The following is a 22159-nucleotide window of genomic DNA, read 5'->3' as shown; positions in this document are numbered from 1 at the left end:
AATTAAAGCTTTTATGGTTTTTTTTTTGTAACAAACTGTTTCTTAATGATAAAAAAGTGCCAGTTGAAAAAATACCCAATAGAAAGCAAAGCTGCCTTATAAGACCAGTTCATGAAAACTTTTGTGAACATTGACTGAAGAAGCAAGTTATTTGAAAATTGACCACACTCTAACTATCATAGTCAATCTTCTCAATAAGCCAGCATTAATAATCAGGTCTCAGTAATGACTTTGTAAGATTTTTAGAATTCCTATCCATTCTTGAAGCTACTGATTACAAAATAAAGGAAGAATTACAATTACAAGCCTTTTTAATGCACAAGTGTAATAATTTTAATTTGGCTCTAATAATTACTAGCTAGAAACACTTTTTACTTGCAGTTTCGATATTTTTCAAGTCTGGCCAGTTCTTGCCTTCTTGGAAATATCAGCTTGACAGCTTTTCTAGCCTTTTAGTTGGAAAATATCAGATGGAAAGCTAAGCCAGCATCATTAGCCAGCTTCTAAATTAAATCGTTTTGTAATATTTTGTTTGCATCTTCTTCTTTAAAAAAAAGTACTTTTAGGTACTATCCCATTGAAGGTCTTTTCTTTTCCACAAACTTTAGGGATTTAGTTGGTTACCTTCTTGTGATGCTTTCCATAGGGGTTATGCTTCTTCTGTTGTATTTCTCTCATAATATTTTTTTTTAGCAAAACAGGCCTGTTTTGAAAGAAATGCCTTGCAGAATGTACATAAAACTAGAAGAGACAACTTTGCCAGGGCCCAAGCGAATTGAGGACAGACTTTCTCTCTTGTTCTATGACCATGTAAATAGGGATTTTCTTTTCCACAAAGTGTAGGAATTAAGTTGGTCCCCTTCTTGTGATACTTTCCATAGGGGGCTATGCTTTTTCTGTTGTAATTCTCTCATAATTTCTGTTTTTGACAGAATGGGCCTTTCTTCTATAGAAATGCCTTGCAGAATCTAAATAAAACAAGAGGAGACAGCATTGCCAGGGCCCAAGCCAATAGAGGACAGGTTTTCTCTCTGGTTCTATGACTATGTAAATATGGATTTCAAACTGGATCTTCTACTCATTCAACACTCAGAAAAACCAAGGAACTCTAAGTAGCAAGTAGTTAAAAAAAACTCAGTTACCTGTTATATGGAGGTCAAACAGCAAGGCTTGCTTATCTGGAGCATATATTGACAAATAGTTAAATGCTGTCTTTTGGCCAAGTTATAAAGCAACACCATAGCAAACAAAGGAGAAGCATAATCATGAACTTGGTGTGGAAGACATGTGAGTGTAGAACAATGTGCATACAGGCAAAATTGGCTGGGAGGGCTGGGCTGGAATGTAAAGTGTGGAGGGCTGGGCTGGAACGGAATGTAAAGAAATATCTTTTAGGTGACATCTTTCCAGGAGATGGTTATTATGGTTGATCTTTAGGTAAGGTACCTCTAACCCTCCTACTGGCAAAAAAAATTATTATGGATATTTGAGCATTTAGTGTACATTTTTTTTGTTAAATAGTCTGTGTCCTTTTGCATTTTTTCACCAGAAGGAAAGCTTCAAGTGAGATTGGTTCAAAGGAAGTTTTGTGTAAAACATACTTTCAGATAGTAAGAACTTCTCGATCCCTTCAGAAAAATCCTCTGCCACTCCTCTAAATATCAGTTAGAAGCACAATATTCTTCAGTAGAACCTGCAGTTTGCACAGAAGACAAGGATCACAAATACTATACAATCAAAAGATTTTCAGCAGTTCATTCTCTTCCTTTTCTTTGAAATAGAGGTGTTTGAGTGCTGTCAAATTTGGTTATTTGATTCTTCTACTAAGTTTAGGGATGTCGTTTGTAATATCACTCTGGTGCTCTCCATTGGAGTACCACTTCTACTGTTATAGTTCCCATAGAAGTTTTTAGTTTTTATAAGTCAGGATTGTTTAAAGAAAATCTCTAACAGAACCTAGATGTACCAAAGGGAGAAGTTATTGCGTGGGTCCAAGCCTATTAAGGACAGGATTTCTCTCTTGCTAAGTAGAATGCAAATGGGGATTCCAACCCGAATCCTCTACTGATCCAATATTCAAAAGATCCAAAGACTTTTAAAAACATATAGTAAAAAAAGAAGAAAAAAAAATAACAACAGTTACTTGGTAATGTGTAATTCAAATTTCAAGGCTTGTATAACTAAAGCATATTCCAGGAAGTGGTTGAATGTATTCCTAGCATCAAGTGTACAAAGTAAAAAAAAAAAAAAAACTCCCTCTCTTAATGGACAATGGACTAGTAGATCCATGGGACTGAATATCACTGGTGGTGATGCTAGTGAAACGGTATAGACAAGAGCTGACAACTGAGGAGCTGCAGAAACTTGAGGATAATGAGCAGAAGACTAGGATTCATGCAACCCTTTTAAGATCAGACAAGGTAGAGATAGACTTCTAAGGGAATCCTTGCTAAATGGCGGTGTGCTAAAAATTTTGCATAGATCTACAACCTCAAAAACCTATAATAGCATTGCAACCCATAATAACATTGTCTGGAGTGATCCAAAAATGTTATATTTCTGAAAAGTCCTACCAAGGAGACAGTAAAAATTGAGATGGAGACAGATAAAAAAAGAAACTAGAAATAAAAAACTTACCAGGATTTCAGATTCCTGCAAGTTTTACTAGCACCCAAGTTTACTCCTTCTAAACAATCTTTCAACTTCCAAACGCCACATTATCCAGCACTAGACTCTTCTCAGCAAGGCAAAGTGGAGTTAAATTTTCGTTTTGTACCCAATTGATATTTTATTTTATGGATTCTTGCATTAGTATTATTGCAATTTTAGTGTATGCAAGCATTACAGTAACTATGCTGTGCTAATAGTTGTTTTTTGTTTGTGGGACAGAATAAACAATTTTGCTTTATTTTTTATGGGGAAAAATTTGTTTCACATGTATCTTCTTAGTTATGAGCCAAATGATCTGGAATAGGAGAAGGACTTATGCTTAAGTAACACAGTACTGTTTGACTCTAGCTTAAATTTAGTTTTGTTTATTAATGTATTTATTTTTTTAGGATTTTTCCTCAAATATTTACTTCATTCTAAGTCCATGGTCTAAGCAACAAAACGAAGTATTTTACCTATTATACTGTTTCATTGATGACAGCTACAAGTGGTGATGATCGGTAAGTAACCTAATTGCTGTAAGTTACAATGACTATGCTTTTAAATTCGAGTTTTGCAAAAGTCTATCAGCCTTATTTTTGAAGTTAACGGTTTTGTATTTCTATCCGCATAAAAACAGATGAATGACCAAAATTATTGATCTAACTAGGCTATATATTTTTCCTCTGTCAGGTTTTCATGGTGAATAGATTGTTGAAGGTCTTATAAATAGTCTATAAGTACACACTGGCTTAACAGTATAAATGACAAGCGAATTTAAAAAAAAAATGGAGAAAAAAAGGACAATACAACTTACCAGGATAATTTTCAGTCAGTGAATGAGAAATACAAAACAAATAAGATATTCTGGCAAGGACATCTGTAATCCTATCTTCAAGTCTCAGAAAATATAAAGGAAAAACAAACTTTCAAAATACTCAAGTAACAAAAACTGCTTGAAAAAAGCTGAAAAGGAGTGGCCACCTTATGAAAAAGGAGCTAGACAGAAGCTCTTTATCTTCTTCTTCATAATGTAAGAGGTCCACAAACACCCAGAAATGTACTCTTTATTCATCTGGCCACAGCACCGGATCTTCACTATGAGTTAAAACACTAGGCAGTCCTGATACCGCTTACTTAAAGCAACACAAGGAAAACAAGTAAATTAGCTGTTTTAGCTTCTCAATTTGTATTTTTAAAATAATCTTGTCATCATGGGGAGGGTGGCAAGAATTCTCAATTGTAGTGAATGAAAGGTATTTTAACCATGGAGCAAAGAGGCTTTAGGGCAATAATCTTCTTGTACTGAAGCTGGTAATCAGACAAGACATGCTGGATAGTTTCATCAGGAGAGAGGCAAGTACAACACAGGTAAGAATTGCAACAAGGGACAAAAGTAGGGTGCTGACTGAATTTCAAAACATAAAACCATCAATGAAACGACCATTCAAAAATTAGATATGGAGCAAATTCTGTTCATGGTTAAAAATACGACCTTTCTATTGCTTTGTGTTGTATGAACTAGAGTTATTGGTCCATTCTAATAATAAGAGGTTGCGGCAAACCATTCATTGCGGAAACTAAAAAAATAAAATAAAAAACTAAATTTACTGGGTTTTCAAAAGCAGACTATATAAGCAAAAGCAGTACGTTTTCTTTTAGATTTTAGCAATTTATCTATTGATGGTTTATATTTGTGTAGTCCGTCTCCTAGCTATTGACGGATTCTTCCAATGAAAAATTCACCTATTGAATACAGGACTTTTTGTACGTGACTATAAAGAATGGGATTTGTTTTGTCTTTTCCTGAATTGGAAACAATGTTCAACCTTGAAAGTGTTTTCTAGGAAATGCAAAGATTATATTTCCATGAACTTTTTCCAAGCTTGTTGCTAAGTCTAGGAGTATATGGTAATGGTGAAGAAATTTAAGTTTCCTTTATGAGATTGAATAAAAAAACAAGTTTATTTAACTGCAAGTAAGGAGCAACATTAAAACTTGAAACGAACAGAGATTATTCCTTATGTGAAAGGGGCTGTCCCCTCCTCAATGCCCCTCTCTTTACACTAAAGTGTTTAATTGTTTTAAAAAGTAGAGTTGTGTGAAAGAGTAAAATTAATATTAATACTGGTTATTATCAAGGCCATGCGATGAAATAAAAAATAAGGATCATTCTTAGCACATAAACTAAAATTTCAGTAACATAGGCAAAATAACTAACAAAAATAAAATGCTTGATCTGTAATGACTGACAACTTCCAGCGTGATGGACACTATCCCCTAGGAATCTCTGCAGGCATCTAATAGTATCATAACATTTGCTTCCTATAACAACCGACAACCACTCTTTATCATATTTACCACACCCAAAGGTATTGTATTTGATATTTTTAAGGAAAAGGCTTTTACAAAAGCTCCAAAGCGAACTCAAGAACTCGTTGGGTGCTGCTCAAACTTCTCACGATGGTTTCCGAAGTTTAACCTGGAGGGTTCTTCTTTCTGAACATGTGGTTGATGTTGACTCACTGATCAAGTCTATTACAATTTCAAGATCCACATATCAACGTATTAAAAAGCAGAGGATACTAACCGGGTATCCGAGTGAATCGTCTGATGCTGCAATTGACAACCCTTTGTCACAAAGTTCCCAGGTATATTTCTTATGATTATATTTCAGCTTCTTGTAATTCTATGTAATGTAAGAGTTGTAATTCTTACAATTAATTAAGCATAAATAATTTGAGAATCCTTAAATTTTTTTTGTCTTAAAGCTCTTCGGAAACTTCCTTGGTGCTCCCATCCCATTCATTGAATTTATTTATTAAAGTGATTTATGAAAGTAATTGATGACTCGACTTTTTTTTTTTTTACTATATGAGGATTCAGAATCATTTTTTAACACAACAACAATCATAGTCACAACCAAACTCAGACTAACGATCATTAGTTTTTACAGATGAAATAAAATAACACACTAATCATCATCAAACAATTCGTGGTTACGAACTGTAAGTAAGGAGTTATAAACCTCTAAAGAAGGGGTTTTGATAACCTTATATGCACCAAAAAAGATCATTTTTAATGGTTATTCTAAGTATTAAAATGAATTAAGGTTAAACTTACCAACCAAAAGTTGCGGGCCTTAGAGCATTTGCCTGATCTTTGAAAAAGGGGCAAAGCATCCCTAAAGGGGTGAGTGATCTTAATGAAAGTGATGCAATCAAATTGAGCATATCAGCGAGCCTTGTTACAGAAATTTCAAGTCTTTACCAACAATATGTAAAATTTTGAGAATCTTCCGAAAAGAATGATCACAGAGCCATGTTTATTTGTTTTTTACTTTTTTCTCGGGGTGATCGAATTGAACCAATGGTCCTAGAAAATTGGGAAAAAGCTCATAGCAGATGCTAATTTTGGATATGTGATTTTATTTCCATGTTACTCAGCTCTTATATGTCTTTTACCCGAAAAGTAAGTTGTTATTACCTTTTTTGAAATTAGGGCTCTAGACAAATTTTCCCACAGTTGTTCCTGTTTATCCTTCACATAACCACAAATTTGTAGGATTTGTATTCTTCTGTGAGGCGATCGCCAATCTCATCATTAATTTGACTAACTTCTTTTTTGATTGGCGCTAAAATAACGCGTTCCTTCACACATTCCTGATTTAGATTAATTCGCAATTGGTTCCCGCTCAATTGATCATGCTTGTTGTCACATGTCTTCTAACCAAAGATTTTGTTGTGTTAACCAAAGATTTTTGTTTGGGATTCGTTGGGATGCTGGTTGTCGCATTTCTTCTAAGCGCAAATTGTGCTTGCATTATTTTCGTTTGAGATTCGTATCTCAAATCTGTTTCTCCAAAAATAACCTTTATGATTTTCGTTGTCGCTTGTCTTCTAACCACAGATTTTGTTGGGCATTATTTTCTTTTGCGATTCGTCGTGATTCTCGCTATTGGGTGTCTTCTTACTGCAAATTTTGTTGTGCATCATTTTCGTTTGTGATTCGTGGTGATGCTCGTTGTCGAGTGTCTTCTACCTACAGATTTCGTTGTGCTTTATTTTCATTCATTAATGCCTGAGAAATTTTTTCTATGATTCTTACTTTAGCTGTTAGGATTCATTCATCATCTTGTGAAAGATAAAGATAACAGAGGGCTAAAAAAATACAGGTAATTTTTTTTTGTATATATATATATATATATATATATATATATATATATATATATATATATATATATATATATATATATATATATATATATATATATATATATATATATATATATATATCTATATATATAAAAATAAGTTGTCTGTGTGTGGATCTGTGGATGGATCAGGTGACGTCATGTTTGTCCGCATATGACGTCTGAATTATTTCACACTAATACAAAAGAAGAAAAAAACTAAAAAAGGTAAAAACTACAAAAAAAACTAAAAAGAAAAAAAAACTAAAAAAGCTAAAAAACTAAAAAAAAACTAAAAAAAGGTAAAAATCTAATAACTAAAAAAAAACTGAAAAAAATAAAAAAAGGCAAAAACTACAAAAAAAATAAAAACTAATAAAAAAACTAAAAAAGCTAAAAAACTAAAAAAACTAAAAAAAACTAAAAAAAGGTAAAAAACTAAAAAAAACTAAAAACTAAAAAAGAAAAAAACTAAAAAAAAGGAAAAAACTGAAAAATAAAAGAGAAAAAGAAAACTAAAAAAATATGAATAAATATATATAAAAATAAGTTGTTTGTGGGTTATGTCTGTCTGTCTGTCTGTCGAGTGACGTCGTGTTTGTCCGCATATGACGTCTGAATTATTTCACACTAATACAAAAGAAGAAAAAAAACTAAAAAAGGTAAAAACTACAAAAAAAACTAAAAAGAAAAAAAACTAAAAAAGCTAAAAAACTAAAAAAAACTAAAAAAAGGTAAAAAACTAAAAACTAAAAAAACTGAAAAAACTTAAAAAAAGGCAAAAACTAAAAAAAAAAACTAAAAACTAATAAAAAAACTAAAAAAGCTAAAAAACTAAAAAAACTAAAAAAACTAAAAAAAGGTAAAAAACAAAAAAAAACTAAAAACTAAAAAAGAAAAAACTAAAAAAAGGAAAAAACTGAAAAATAAGAGAAAAAGAAAACTAAAAAAATATTAATAAATATAAAAAATATAAATATAAATATAATATAAATTAGCAATCAACAAAGCACCGAGACACAAATGACGACCGGGACACAGGGAGTATAAATGACGACGAGGACATAAGTAAAAAAAAAACTAAAAAAATGGTAAAAACTACGAAAAAACTAAAAACTAATAAAAAAAACTAAAAAATCTAATAATCTAAATAAACTAAAAAAGAAAAAAAAGAAAAAAGGAAAAAAATAAAGGAGAAAAACAAAACTAAAAAACGAATGTATATACAGACCGGGACACCGGGATACAAATGACGACCGGGACACAGGGAATATAAATGACGACCGGGACACAGGGACACAACTACAATGGGGACGCCGGGGGGCACAGGGGGATATAAATGACGACCGGGACACCGGGACACAAGGAATATAAATGACGCCCGGGACACTCAAAGAGAAATCACAGACTGGAACACCGGGACACAAATGACGACCGGGACACAGGGAATATAAATGACGACCGGGACACAGGGACATAACTACAAAGGGGACGCCGGGGTGCACAGGGGGATATATAAATGACGATGGCGACTCAGGGAATGGTCGATTAGCAATCACCATCAACAAAGCTCAAGGACAATCATTAGAATCATGAGGTATAGATCTGAATACGGATTGTTTTCCCATGGACCATTATATGTTGCATGTTCAAGAGTCGGTAAACCTGAAAATCTATTTATATGCACAGACAATGGGACAGCAAAGAATGTTGTATATTCGCAAGTTTTACGTAGTTAAAAACATATATATATATATATATATATATATATATATATATATATATATATATATATATATATATATATATATATATATATATATATATATATACAAAGTGATGAAATAATGCATGCAAAATTCAAAGATGAAAAGTACAATGTATGGAAAACAAATGATGTTGCTACAAAGCACCCTTTGCTTTGGGATAAAGCGCAGTTCTACGTTATTGCTTTTCCTACATCTTATCTTGTTGAAGCGGCATTTAGTCGTGTTTCTCAAATGTTATCAAAAGATCGCAATAGACTGGACATTGTGACAAGGGGTGATCTTCGGCTATCATTAACATCAATAGAACCAAATATAAATAAACTCGCCGAGAAGAATCAACCACTGGGATCTCATTGAATAAACATGCATTTTCCTTTTTTTTTAATCACACACTTAATTTCAACTCTTTTTTTATCCAGTTTACATAATGTTGGAGTGAATTAAACTGCCTGAGGAGCTCTACTCTCCATGAGCTTGTGTTGCTTGACCATGGAAGAAACATTGTAATATTGTAGTTATTATCACAATAATAGTAATAATAATAATTATTATTATTATCACTATTATTATAGTAGAATATTTTGTTTGTATTAAATTAGTTTTCATTTAAAAATAAAGCTTAATTGTATACTATTTCCCTGTAAATTAAAACCTTAAAATTTATATTAGTGAAGAATAGAAAATTGTTCTTATGTCCAATAGCTATGAAAGGTCCACCAAGATAAAAAGAAGGGAAAAGGGGTCCATGGGTAAAAAAAAGGTTGAGAACCACTGGTCTAGATGGTGTTGCTTATTCCTCTTTTGTCAGCTTCCCAGGTCCTTTGAAACTAAACATTGTTAAGATTGTTCTGAGCACCAGCTGTTGTAGTCTAAGAAGTAATCCTAAAAACCGAACATACATGCAAAATTTTTAGATGTAGACCTATAGTTTATAAGGTCAGTTAAGCTTGACCTCCGTCTTTTGGATTTCAGTTGGTCGTCCTTTTCTTTAAACATATCTCCCCCTCCAGAAAAATTATGGGCAAAAATGTATTTGTTGTGTTCACATTAGCACTGAGAAACTAAACTATAAAAAACGTGCTGACTTGTTTGGTTTTGCTTTCAGACCAATTCACAATTCAGCAGAATTGTTATTTTCACATGTTGAAAACCAAGCTTGGCAATTTATGTTTTAGATTATTTGTAGACATTTATTAACATTATTAACAACTTGATACACTGTGGTCAGTTGTAACCTTTGCACTGGAGTTGTCACCTCTTTTAAATATTTTTCTGTTATTTTACAAATTTGACGGTCACAAGAAAAGTAATAGTGTCAGTATAAAAGATCGTTTGTTCAAATTCATTTATTTTGCTGACGTCGTTAAAGCTAAAGGGCACTAAATGACGCTTTCATGTAATATATATTATAATGTATATAGTATATAATATAATGACAAACGCATAAGAAATTCTTGCTCATAATGATCAGGTTTGTAGTAGAATAGACAGGCTGGTTGTTCCAGTAACTGATTTAGTATATGAGCGTTTCAGAAGGCAATCTTAGGGACTCAAACTTTTATTTCTGAGATTTTAGTTGTCAGACACTTCATTACCTCTATGCTTTATGAAGTCATAAGAATATTCCCTAAAAATAGGATTAATAAAGAAAAGACCAGCCCATTCAGAATTATTTTTCAGAAGCCAGTTTTTTTATAACTCAGTGCCCCTGCTAAGGGATAAAAGATTGTCCAGGTAGTAAAATGGGAGAGCTGAGACGACGCAAATGTATAGCCAACGTGACAAAATAAAGTATAAGCTTCAAATTGCTGCTACTACAACTACTAACAACTCACCACAGCAGCAAGTCGCCTGAGGCCAACACAGATACGCACGCTCCTGCTCCGTTGCAATCTATTTAAAGGCTTCCTATTTACACTCTCCCAGGAAGTTCTCATTTTCTTTAAATTTTTCTTTATGACGTCCTTCCACCCCAACCGCGGATGACCTGCTTTCTGTTTAGCCCTAGACGGTTGGCCGAAAAGGACAATCTTCGGCAATCTGTCATCCTTCATCTGCAGAATGTGCCCTAGCCATCTCAACCTTTCTCTCATTATACCCCTAGAATATGCTTCAAATTGGATTTATATTTTCGTAATTTGATGCGTCAAATTCACAATACACACTATACCAGATTAACAAATGATAATTTAACGGTTTACTTTATTTACAGAGTTCCTGGCACAATTATTTTTGTGGAAAAGAATTGTTAGCAACAATACGTCAAGATGTCGTACGTACCTTTCCAGAAGTTCCATTTTTTCGTGAAGAAGAAATACAAGATGAAATGGTCAACATACTCTTTTGCTATTCTTTAGAAAATCCAAAAATTGGTTACAAGCAGGTGAATTATTCGCCATTTTATGTATTTTTAATTTCCTCGTCCCCTTATTTAGATTGTTATGGAGACACTTTTGCTCAATCTCATCACCGGAATGAAATCCTGTGCCCTTCAGTTAGTTGACGCTGTTGAGTTCAATCCCAGAGTTCAGTGTACCACTGCGCCACTAGAGGACGATTTTTTATTCCATTGCTTTGTCTTTAGTGGTTTCTGTATTAGCCAATCTTAAAAAGAGTCTCTATGTATAAATCCATCTCAATACGGCTCTACAGCATTTTCATGCCACAACTATGTTTTGTTGTCGTTCTGTTCGTTGTCGATTTGTCAGTCATCACAAAAAGCTTTATTCCAAATTTTTTTTTTTCATGTCACTTGATAAAGCTGTTATTACATGTCATTACTAAACGTGCCATTGTTTTTATCCGCTGCTGCAAAACTTGTCATTATTTTTGGCGGATGCAAGTTATAAGAATTTTTATAAGATGTGGGATTCGTGGTTTTCTGGGTAATTATTAACTATGATTTTTTAAATCACAGTAAAAAGCTGTCAAAATCAAGCAAAAGGACTGACAGTTTTTAATTCACCAAGTTAGTAATCAATTACAGTTTTGACGCAGTAGACTTCAAACAGTATGGCGTTATGGAAATTACGACAGTTCATACTGTAAGCACTATAATCAGCATAGTGCAAAATAGGGCATAAGTACCTCTTGGAAAAGGTCGTAAAAAGTGAAATGATAGGTATTTTCTACCATGTATTGCCTTGTAGCAATGATCTTAAGTAGTCCAACTGATTTCCATTATTTGTATATGATTGGGCACAGACGCATGTAAAGACTGGCTGGGGGAATGGTTTTCAGAGCCCCAACCTTACGAAATGTCCAGACTCGTCCGAAACTCTCCATATTTTCCGTTTCATTTGCCTATGTTCGATGATTTTTACAAAATCATCCCTCAAGCTACCCCCAAAGATTTATGTTTCTTTAGAATGAACTTCATGTCTATCTTTAGTAGAATTAAAGAAAAATATACCTCAGTAGATAGAGTTCAGTATGATTCTACTTTCACTAATACTCTAAAATTGTAATTTAGAAAATTGTGTAATAAGTGTTTATCTATGAAGAAAAACACGTCAATTCAAGTAAGAAAAATCCTGGATTCCAACAAAAAAGGTCAGTCCGACTATTGCCCATTAATCTCCATATACAGGAGTGATTTTTTTTTATTCCAAAAGTCCTTAAATGTATAATCATTCAGACAAGACTGACCATTTTTACAAAGAAGAAGTGTTTTGAGAAACAGGAGATTATTATCGATTCGATGTCAATTTTGTGAAACTTCCCATTATTATCGGTTCTGGCTCCGATGGATCGTGTCGTCATTGGCCTTTGAAGCACAGGCAGTTTTGTTGGTGTTAAATTTTATACTAATGAAAAATATCTTGCTGAACACCATTACGTTCTTGGATATATTTTGGGATATTAGAAAAATAGATTCAAAAAGCAGAGTGAATTCTAGATTTTTGGCTAAGTACCTCATGACCTTGCCGAAATAAAGTATGGCCGAAGAATCACTGTCGTAGAGCAATAAGAGGGAAAGCTTCTGTGATCTGTTTTACGTTAAGCATAGAAACAAATAACCCCAGCAATAAGTTTCTGTTCACTGTAATTTTTTCCAAGCTTTTGAACTTGGAACCCTTACTAACCCCAACCATTTTTAATTGAGATTCCATTAGCGCTTCTGAAAGGATGCGATGACAAGAATTTAGCGCTTCCATTCGCTACATTCTTCTTTGAAGAATGAATGCCTTCGGAAGTCATTCAATGAATGCCTTCTTTGTTTGGATTCTGTCAACTCGCCTAGTAATTGTGGAACAAGCACCCGAGAGCCCTAAATCCCCATTACTCCGCTTTTGCTCGAAACCGCAGTATATAAACCATCATCTATTGAGTTATTGTTGCTGACTTTATTGTTACAATTTATATTTTTGCTAACTCTTATTTCTAATTGAATTTCACTCTAGTTGTTGCTCTATATTTTATACATGTACGAAATTTCAGGAAATTTAACTAAAATCCAAGACTCTAAAAAGCCAAAAAATTAGAATTAAAAAATTCTGGATTGTCTTTCTCAGAATTATTTCCTAGATATATTTAAGAGATTCAAAGATTATTTCTCGTGTTCTATAATTCCATATTATGTGTAAGTAAGGAATTACATGACCTCTAATGAATTTAATCCATGAGCTAATATAGAACTGCTTTTACTTTCTTTCTGTATTATTTAGTAGACTAGAACAAAAAAAAATCCTGGGAATTGCAAAATTTCAGAGAAATTACATTCTCTTTCATTTTTCCCGCCTAGAGTGAGGGATGAGGGAAGGCCCTTGACCATCCTTCGCTAACTGGTTCATAAGTCATCAACGGTGCTTTTCCACAACGGCTTCTCAATCGGCTTAGACAAAAGACCTCTAAGGGATGACCTTGACAATTTAACATTTTTCCAAGATAACGTTCAGGTGTCACTCTCTGCTGTCCGCATCTTATTATCGACATTTCTGTTTCAAATTAGAATTTTTGCATTCTAAAAAAAAACTACCTAAACACTTACAATTTTTGTAAATTAACATTTTTACGGGTTCAAGAGACATTTCAACAGACGTTTAAAACCTCCAGGTTTCAAAACGAGCTAATTGAGTAGTGGCATATCAGATACCTTTAGGTACCTGGCGCCGTGAATATAGGAATGAACACACACACACACACACATATATATATATATATATATATATATATATATATATATATATATATATATATATATATATATATATATATATATATATATATATTTCGTCCCCCCCAAGCCCCCCCGCGCGCGTAAGTCGTTACGCACCATTGTAGTTGTGTCCCTGTGTCCCGCCTGTGAATATATATATATATATATATATATATATATATATATATATATATATATATATATATATATATATATATATATATATATATATATATTTTAACTACGTAAAATTTGCGAATATACAACATTCTTCGCTGTCCCATTGTCTGTACATATAAATAGGTTGTCAGGTTTACCGACTCTTGAACATGCAACATATAATATGTTTTTAACTACGGGAAACTTGCGAATATACAACATTCTTCGCTGTCCCATTGTCTGTACATATAAATAGATTGTCAGGTTTACCGACTCTTGAACATGCAACATATAATATGTTTTTAACTACGGGAAACTTGCGAATATACAACATTCTTCGCTGTCCCATTGTCTGTACATATAAATAGATTGTCAGGTTTACCGACTCTTGAACATGCAACATATAATTGTCCATGGGAAAAACAATCCGTATTCAGATCTATACCTCATTTATCTAATGATTGCCCTTGAGCTTTGTTGATGGTGTACCCCAACACCTAGTTGGAGGGGGCGCTTCGCCCCCCCCCCCAACCCCCCCGCGCGCGTAAGTCGTTACGCGCTATTGTAGTTGTGTCCCTGTGTCCCACCTGTGAATATAGATGGATATATAAATATATATGTATATTTTTAACTACGTAAAACTTACGAATATACAACATTCTTCGATGTCCCATTGTCTGTACATATAAATAGATTGTAAGGTTTACCGACTCTTGAACATGCAACATATAATTGTCCGTGAGAAAAACAATCCGTATTCAGATCTATACTTCATTATTCTAATGATTGCCCTTGAGCTTTGTTGATGGTGATTGCTAATCAAACATTCCATGTGTTAGTTTTTTAGTTTTTTTTCTATTAGTTTTTAGTTTTTTTTTTCTTTTTACCTTTTTTTAGTTTTTTTTTAGTTTTTTTTTGTAGTTTTTACCTTTTTTAGTTTTTTTTCTTCTTTTGTATTAATGCCAAAGCCAAGGGTCGAACCTGGAACCTCTCGGACACCAACTAGGTGTTGGTACCCCAACAGCTAGTTATATATAAAAATAAGTTGTTTGTGTGTCTGTCGACTGACGTCATGTTTTTGTGTCGACTGACGTCATGTTTGTGTGTCGACTGACGTCATGTTTGTCGACTGACGTCATTATAAGGATTGAGCTGTATGTCGTCATGAAGTTGTTTGTCGTCTGATGTCATGTTTGTCGACTGACGAAATTACAGACCAGGACACAAATGACGACCGGGACACATCATATGTGTCCCGGTCGTCACTCATTCAAAAACGAATGTATTCAAGCCGAAGTAGCTGAGTTGGTAAAGTGTTATGTTCCAGGTCCGCGAGGTTCCAGGTTCGAACCTTGGCTTTAGCATTAATACAAAAGAAGAAAAAAAACTAAAAAAGGTAAAAACTACAAAAAAACTAAAAAAGGTAAAAACTACAAAAAAACTAAAAAGAAAAAAAGTCCTTTAAAAATAAAGGAGAAAAAGAAAACTAAAAACCGAGACACAGGGAATATAAATGACGACCGGGACACTCAAAGAGAAATTACAGACTGGGACACTGGGATACAAATAACGACCGGGAGATAACTGGGACACAAATGACGACCGGGATACTGGGAATATAAATGACGACCGGGACACAGGAACACAACTACAAGGGGGATGCCGGGGGCACAGGGGAATATATAAATGACGACGGGGACACAGGCAATGTTCGATTAGCAATCACCATCAACAAAGCTCAAGGTCAATCATTAGAATAATCAGGTATAGATCTGAATACGGATTGTTTTTCCCATGGACAATTTTATGTTGCATGTTCAAGATTCGGTAAACCTAACAATCTATTTATATGCACAGACAATGGGACATCGAAGAATGTTGTATATTCGCAAGTTTTACGTAGTTAAAAACATATATATATATATATATATATATATATATATATATATATATATATATATATATATATATATATATATATATATATATATATATATATATATATATATATATATATATATATATATATATATATATATATATATATATATATATACTAGCTGTTGGGGTGGCGCTTCGCGCCACCCCAACACCTAGTTGGTGGGGGCGCTTCGCGCCCCCCCCCAAGCCCCCCCGCGCGCGTAAGTCGTTACGCGCCATAATAGTTACGCGCCATTGTAGTTGTGTCCCTATGTCCCACCTGTGAATATAGATAGATATATATATATATATATATATATATATATATATATATATATATATATATATATATATATATATATATATATATATATATATATATATATATATATATATATGGTTTTAACTACGTAAAACTTGCGAATATACAACATTCTTTGCTGTCCCATTGTCTTTGCATATAAATAGATTGTCAGGTTTACCGACTCTTGAACATGCAACATATAATGGTCCATGGGAAAACAATCTGTATTCAGATCTATACCTCATGATTCTAATGATTGCCCTTGAGCTTTGTTGATGGTGATTGCTAATCGACCATTCCCTGTCCCGGTGTCCCGGTCGTCATTTACATCCCCCTGTTTCCCCCGGTGTCCCCGTTGTAGTTGTGTCCCTGTGTCCCGGTCGTCATTTATATTCCCTGTGTCCCGGCCGTCATTTGTATCCCGGTGTCCCGGTCTGTATATACATTCGTTTTTTAGTTTTGTTTTTCTCCTTTATTTTTTTCCTTTTTTTTTCTTTTTTAGCTTATTTAGATTTTTAGATTTTTTAGTTTTTTTATTAGTTTTTAGTTTTTTTTTTCTTTTTAGTTTTTTTGTCCCGGTCGTCATTTATATCCCCCTGTTTCCCCCGGTGTCCCCGTTGTAGTTGTGTCCCTGTGTCCCGGTCGTCATTTATATTCCCTGTGTCCCGGTCGTCATTTGTATCCCGGTGTACCGGTCTGTATATACATTCGTTTTTTAGTTTTGTTTTTCTCCTTTATTTTTTCCTTTTTTTTTCTTTTTTAGTTTATTTAGATTTTTAGATTTTTTAGTTTTTTTATTAGTTTTTAGTTTTTTTTTCTTTTTAGTTTTTTTGTAGTTTTTACCTTCTTTTTAGTTTTGTTAATTTTTTTTTTTTACTTATGTCCTGGTCGTCATTTATACTCCCTGTGTCCCGGTGCTTTGTTGATTGCTAATCGAACATTCCTTTTGTCCTGGTCGCTTTCTCTTTGAGTGTCGTCATTTATTTTTTTCTTTTTTAGTTCTTTTAGTTTTTACCTTTTTTAGTTTTTTTTAGTTTTTTAGATGAAAATTTTTTTTAGTTTTTTCCTTTGTTTCTTTTTAGTTTTTTATTGGTTTTTACCTTTATGTTAGCTTATTTTTCAGTTTTTTCCTTTTTTTTTAGTTTTTTTTTATTTTTTATTTTTTTAGTTTTTTACCTTTTTTTAGTTTTTTTAGTTTTTTTAGTTTTTTTAGTTTTTTAGCTTTTTTACTTTTTTTATTAGTTTTTAGTTTTTTTGTAGTTTTTGCCTTTTTTTAGTTTTTTCAGTTTTTTTTTTAGTTTTTTATTGGTTTTTACCTTTATTTTAGCTTATTTTTCAGTTTTTTCCTTTTTTTTAGTTTTTTTTAGTTTTTAGTTTTTTTAGTTTTTTACCTTTTTTAGTTTTTTTAGTTTTTTTAGTTTTTTAGCTTTTTTATTTTTTTTATTAGTTTTTAGTTTTTTTTGTAGTTTTTGCCTTTTTTTTAGTTTTTTTAGTTTTTTAGCTTTTTTATTAGTTTTTAGTTTTTTTTGTAGTTTTTGCCTTTTTTTAGTTTTTTTAGTTTTTTAGCTTTTTTATTTTTTTTATTAGTTTTTAGTTTTTTTTGTAGTTTTTGCCTTTTTTTAGTTTTTTCAGTTTTGACGTCACCTGATCCAGTTTTTTCAGGTGACGTCACCTGATCCACGATCCACAGATCCACAGACAACTTATTTTTATATATATAGATAGTTTTTTTTTTTTACTTATGTCCTGGTCGTCATTTATACTCCCTGTGTCCCGGTGCTTTGTTGATTGCTAATCGAACATTCCTTTTGTCCTGGTCGCTTTCTCTTTGAGTTTCGTCATTTATTTTTTTCTTTTTTAGTTCTTTTAGTTTTTACCTTTTTTAGTTTTTTTTAGTTTTTTAGATGAAAATTTTTTTTAGTTTTTTCCTTTTTTTCTTTTTAGTTTTTTATTGGTTTTTACCTTTATTTTAGCTTATTTTTCAGTTTTTTCCTTTTTTTTAGTTTTTTTTTATTTTTTATTTTTTTTAGTTTTTTACCTTTTTTTAGTTTTTTTAGTTTTTTTAGTTTTTTAGCTTTTTTACTTTTTTTATTAGTTTTTAGTTTTTTTTTGTAGTTTTTGCCTTTTTTTAGTTTTTTCAGTTTTTTTTTAGTTTTTTATTGGTTTTTACCTTTATTTTAGCTTATTTTTCAGTTTTTTCCTTTTTTTTTATTTTTTTTTAGTTTTTAGTTTTTTAGTTTTTTACCTTTTTTTAGTTTTTTTAGTTTTTTTAGTTTTTTAGCTTTTTTATTTTTTTTATTAGTTTTTAGTTTTTTTTGTAGTTTTTGCCTTTTTTTAGTTTTTTTAGTTTTTTAGCTTTTTTATTAGTTTTTAGTTTTTTTTGTAGTTTTTGCCTTTTTTTAGTTTTTTTAGTTTTTTAGCTTTTTTATTTTTTTTATTAGTTTTTAGTTTTTTTTGTAGTTTTTGCCTTTTTTTAGTTTTTTCAGTTTTGACGTCACCTGATCCAGTTTTTTCAGGTGACGTCACCTGATCCATCCACAGACAGACAGACAACTTATTTTTATATATATAGATCTATATTCACAGGTGGGACACAGGGACACAACTACAATGGCGTTACGCACGCAGGGGGACTTGGGGGGGCGCGAAGCGCCCCCGCCAAGTAGGTGTTTGGGTGACGCGAAGTGCCACTCCTACAGCTAGTTTTTATATATATAGATAGACTCCTGTGCCAAACTATAGGGGCCGATTTATGTTTCGATTAAAGTCGATTAGAGATCCAAAGTGCACCTTCCTTATTTGTGTTTTGATTACTGTGCTATATCGAAATATTACCTTTTTGGGTTTTGAATTGTCCATCTGTATATGTATATTGTTAAAAGTATTTGAACATAGTCTTAGATAAATCAAAATTTGTAATACCTTGTGACAGCGCAGTGGTTAAGGCTGTGATTCTTGATCAAGAGTTTTCAGGTTCGATCCCGCGTTTCGCAAGGAAACAGACGTTCATTTATAATTTTTTTTTTATTTTGTCGAAACCTCGCAATATCAAAAATATTTCAAACCATTTTTTTTCTTCTCGCGTCAATTTTTCGCATGTCTTTTCTTTCGGTAATTGATAAGGCGATTTTTCTTACGTAAATAAATGAAACGCAATCAACTGCCTCTAAAAATTTCTGTATTAATCCCTTTATCGGGAAAAATTCCAATTTTTATCTCTTATTTTTATTTAGCTACGGACGACTGATCAGACGAAGAAAAAAACTTTGAAAGCAATATTGTTGCTTCGCAAAATGATTATCGACACTGTTTCAAATTAGAATTGTAACATTCTAAAAAAAAACTACAGACTTCCAATTTTTGTAAATTAACATATTACTAGCACCATAGCTATATAGGTTTAAACCTTTAAGGGGGGGGGGGTAGTTAGAATTTTTTTCAAAGGGAGAGGCTATTACTTTGAAAAAGACGTGTTTCTTTTCTCTTTGTTCTCAATCACCGTGTAATTTGATGTTTTCCTAAAGTGTATTACGTTTAGAAGAACAAAAGCCGGTAGGAGAGGGATCCTGGACTTATCTTCTGGGTATCCATTCTTAATTCTTCGTCAGTAGGTATCGAGGAAGTATTTTTGTTTAATCGCATCACGCTAGGTCCTCTTTATCATGCATTTACTTCTACTACACTTAGAATGGAAACTTTTCCTTCTCATATTTTTTTTACTCTAGGGTATGCATGAATTGTTGGCTCCATTGTTGTTTACTGTACATTGTGATAAGCAAAAGCTAGAAAATTTTGGGGATTTTTCATATCAGTAAGTCATTTTTTATTGATTTTGCTTAAACAAATAGTCAGTGTAAACGTATATGTTTTCAATATTGCTTAAAAAGAATTTCTAATAAAAAAAACATTGTATTTGCAACTTCATTGTATCCTATTCTTTGAGTAGTACAGTCTAATATTCGAAGTGTTTTTCAGCTGCTAATTGGTCTATCGTGAGAATGCAACAAACGTTGGTGATAGTCTATACAATAGGGAAGTCTCATTACTGACCAGTGTACCTTCTATGTAAGGTATCTAGTTAATATTACCCATCCTATTCATATCGTTCATGCTGGTGATTGTAGGAAGTTGGGAGAATGCACACTTGATCGCAAATCCTGAAATATATTCCCATTTTTATATTCATCCCCTTGGCAGTAGATGGCATCAAATCAAAAAGTTCTAAATGTTAAAAAAGTCTCTAAAATATACTTAATAAGATAGTTTAAAGCTTCGATAACAAAGCTGCCAAACTATGTACGTAGTTCAGTTAAAAATAAAGCCTTAATATTTCCGTGTAAAGGTGGATTTCTCATACCTTGTCGAAATCGGAAGCTGATAAAGGTTTGAAATCTGAACGATTGGGGGTTTTAGGTTACCTTGAGTCCCGACCCCCTCTATCACAGCATCGTATATATAGATTGATTACACTTTTTAACTAAGGTTTATTCAAGAGTCATCTAGAGAATGATCCTATTTCTCCAACATAGTGTATAAAGTTATTAAGGTGTTACACCTCTTTCAGGTCAAGGTAAATTAAGGAATCATTTAGCAGACGATCCTTGATCGTCATCTTATCGCCATAACTAATTTGCCTAATAGAATGATTACAGTGATGGTTATACCTGTTCGCCTTGGTGTAATGCAAGGTGCCCTTACGTCTCCAATCGTGTTTAATAAAAAAAAGGTAAAGGATGTGGTACTAGACCCTTAAGGTCCGAACCGGCGGTGCTGATCTCCGTCTCAGGGTCCTTCAGCCAGGAAGTGCAATGGGTCGATGAGGGCCAGCCATCCTGTGTTTTTGCACACCTTTCCTGTTTAACTTCCCTAGATTTCTCCAGGTACCCATTTAGAGCTGAGTCGACTCTGGCTGAGCTTACAGAGTCACGCCACTGACCCCCGTCCCAAACCAAATAATTGGGTGCACTAGGATTCGAACCCTCGCCCTCTCGGACAAAGGATCCTAAGTCCAGCGCACCAGTCCACTCGGCTGGAATGGCTCAATCGTGTTCAATAACTATATTCTGGTCTCCCATCCCCATGCAGTTTCCTCTTGTATTTAGAATAAATAGATGTTCTTATTACTTATGCGGATGGTGAATTCAACCCCAGCCGAACAGTACTGGCGTTTGAGAAAAAAAATTCCATTCTGATCAAAGCATATTCAAAGATAAATCTGAAGTTTAACGCTGAAAAGTCAGAAGTGGTACTATTCAACTGGGGCCCAGTTCCCTAAGGATTTAAAGTTGATCTTGATGAAGTATAGGTTGTCCCTGAACCGGAAAGGAAACATTTTGTCCTCGCAATCAGTGACTCTTTTAAAGCAACTAGAAAGCCTCATCCGTTATTTCAGCGCTGGACGTCCAGTGCCTACGGCAGCATAGTATGTAATGAACTTCATTTTAATCGCCGGTTACTAGCTGAACTTTATAACGCGCAGGTGCTTCCAAATCTTTTGTACATTGCGCCTTTTTCGCATACCTTCTCGGCAATGGAATCAAAACAACTCCGGTGACTTTACTACCGGTTTGCCGGATATCTTCTCCGCCTCTCACCTTGGGCAAGTAGTTACTGGGTCATTAGGAGATACGGTATTATAGACCCTAATGGTCCCATCGGCAGAAGCATTGAAGTTTATACTAAACGAATTAATGGTCAACAATGGTGTCCCTTTTTAAAATAGTAAGTGTAGCTTACTGTGCTCTTTTGTTGTGTAATTGCTGTGCTTGTTATGTGTATTGTGTGATTATTTGGGTAATTCATTGTGCTTGTGTACTTATGTTATGAATTTTGATTATTATTTTTTATTTGTCATTTTCCGTCTTTCTCTTTTTTTGTACTCCTGTTGTTATTGTGTTTACAACAGGCCATGAAGAAATTCAATTAAATATACATTAACATTAAATATGAATGATTCAATCAATAGTCAATTACATTTTAGCACCAGTTGTATGTTTAGTCAATTATTT

The 22159-nt window shown here is 33.1% G+C and overlaps 1 protein-coding gene and 1 long non-coding RNA gene across 5 annotated transcripts in view; one reads left to right on the top strand and one right to left on the bottom strand.

Moving 5' to 3' along the window:
- LOC136036309 (uncharacterized) overlaps positions 1-22159 on the bottom strand; it is a 487034-nt gene that overhangs the window by 4502 nt on the left and 460373 nt on the right. The gene's annotated exons all lie outside the window — the stretch shown is intronic.
- LOC136036306 (TBC1 domain family member 5-like) overlaps positions 1-22159 on the top strand; it is a 66406-nt gene that overhangs the window by 13020 nt on the left and 31227 nt on the right. For 3 of the 4 annotated variants that reach the window (XM_065718456.1, XM_065718457.1, XM_065718458.1), the window contains exons 2-5: positions 3060-3170; positions 5045-5300; positions 10823-10993; positions 19877-19962. In XM_065718456.1, the coding sequence (XP_065574528.1) occupies positions 3145-3170; positions 5045-5300; positions 10823-10993; positions 19877-19962 (539 nt within the window). In that variant the 5' untranslated portion in view covers positions 3060-3144. The remainder of the gene's footprint in view (positions 1-3059; positions 3171-5044; positions 5301-10822; positions 10994-19876; positions 19963-22159) is intronic. The other variant, XM_065718459.1, reaches the window with a different exon arrangement.

This window comes from Artemia franciscana, chromosome 15 (genome assembly GCF_032884065.1).
Source record: "Artemia franciscana chromosome 15, ASM3288406v1, whole genome shotgun sequence".
Taxonomy (NCBI): Eukaryota; Metazoa; Arthropoda; class Branchiopoda; order Anostraca; family Artemiidae; genus Artemia; species Artemia franciscana.
The sequence above is the reverse complement of the archived record's forward strand: the minus strand, read 5'-3'. Positions and strand labels throughout refer to the sequence as shown.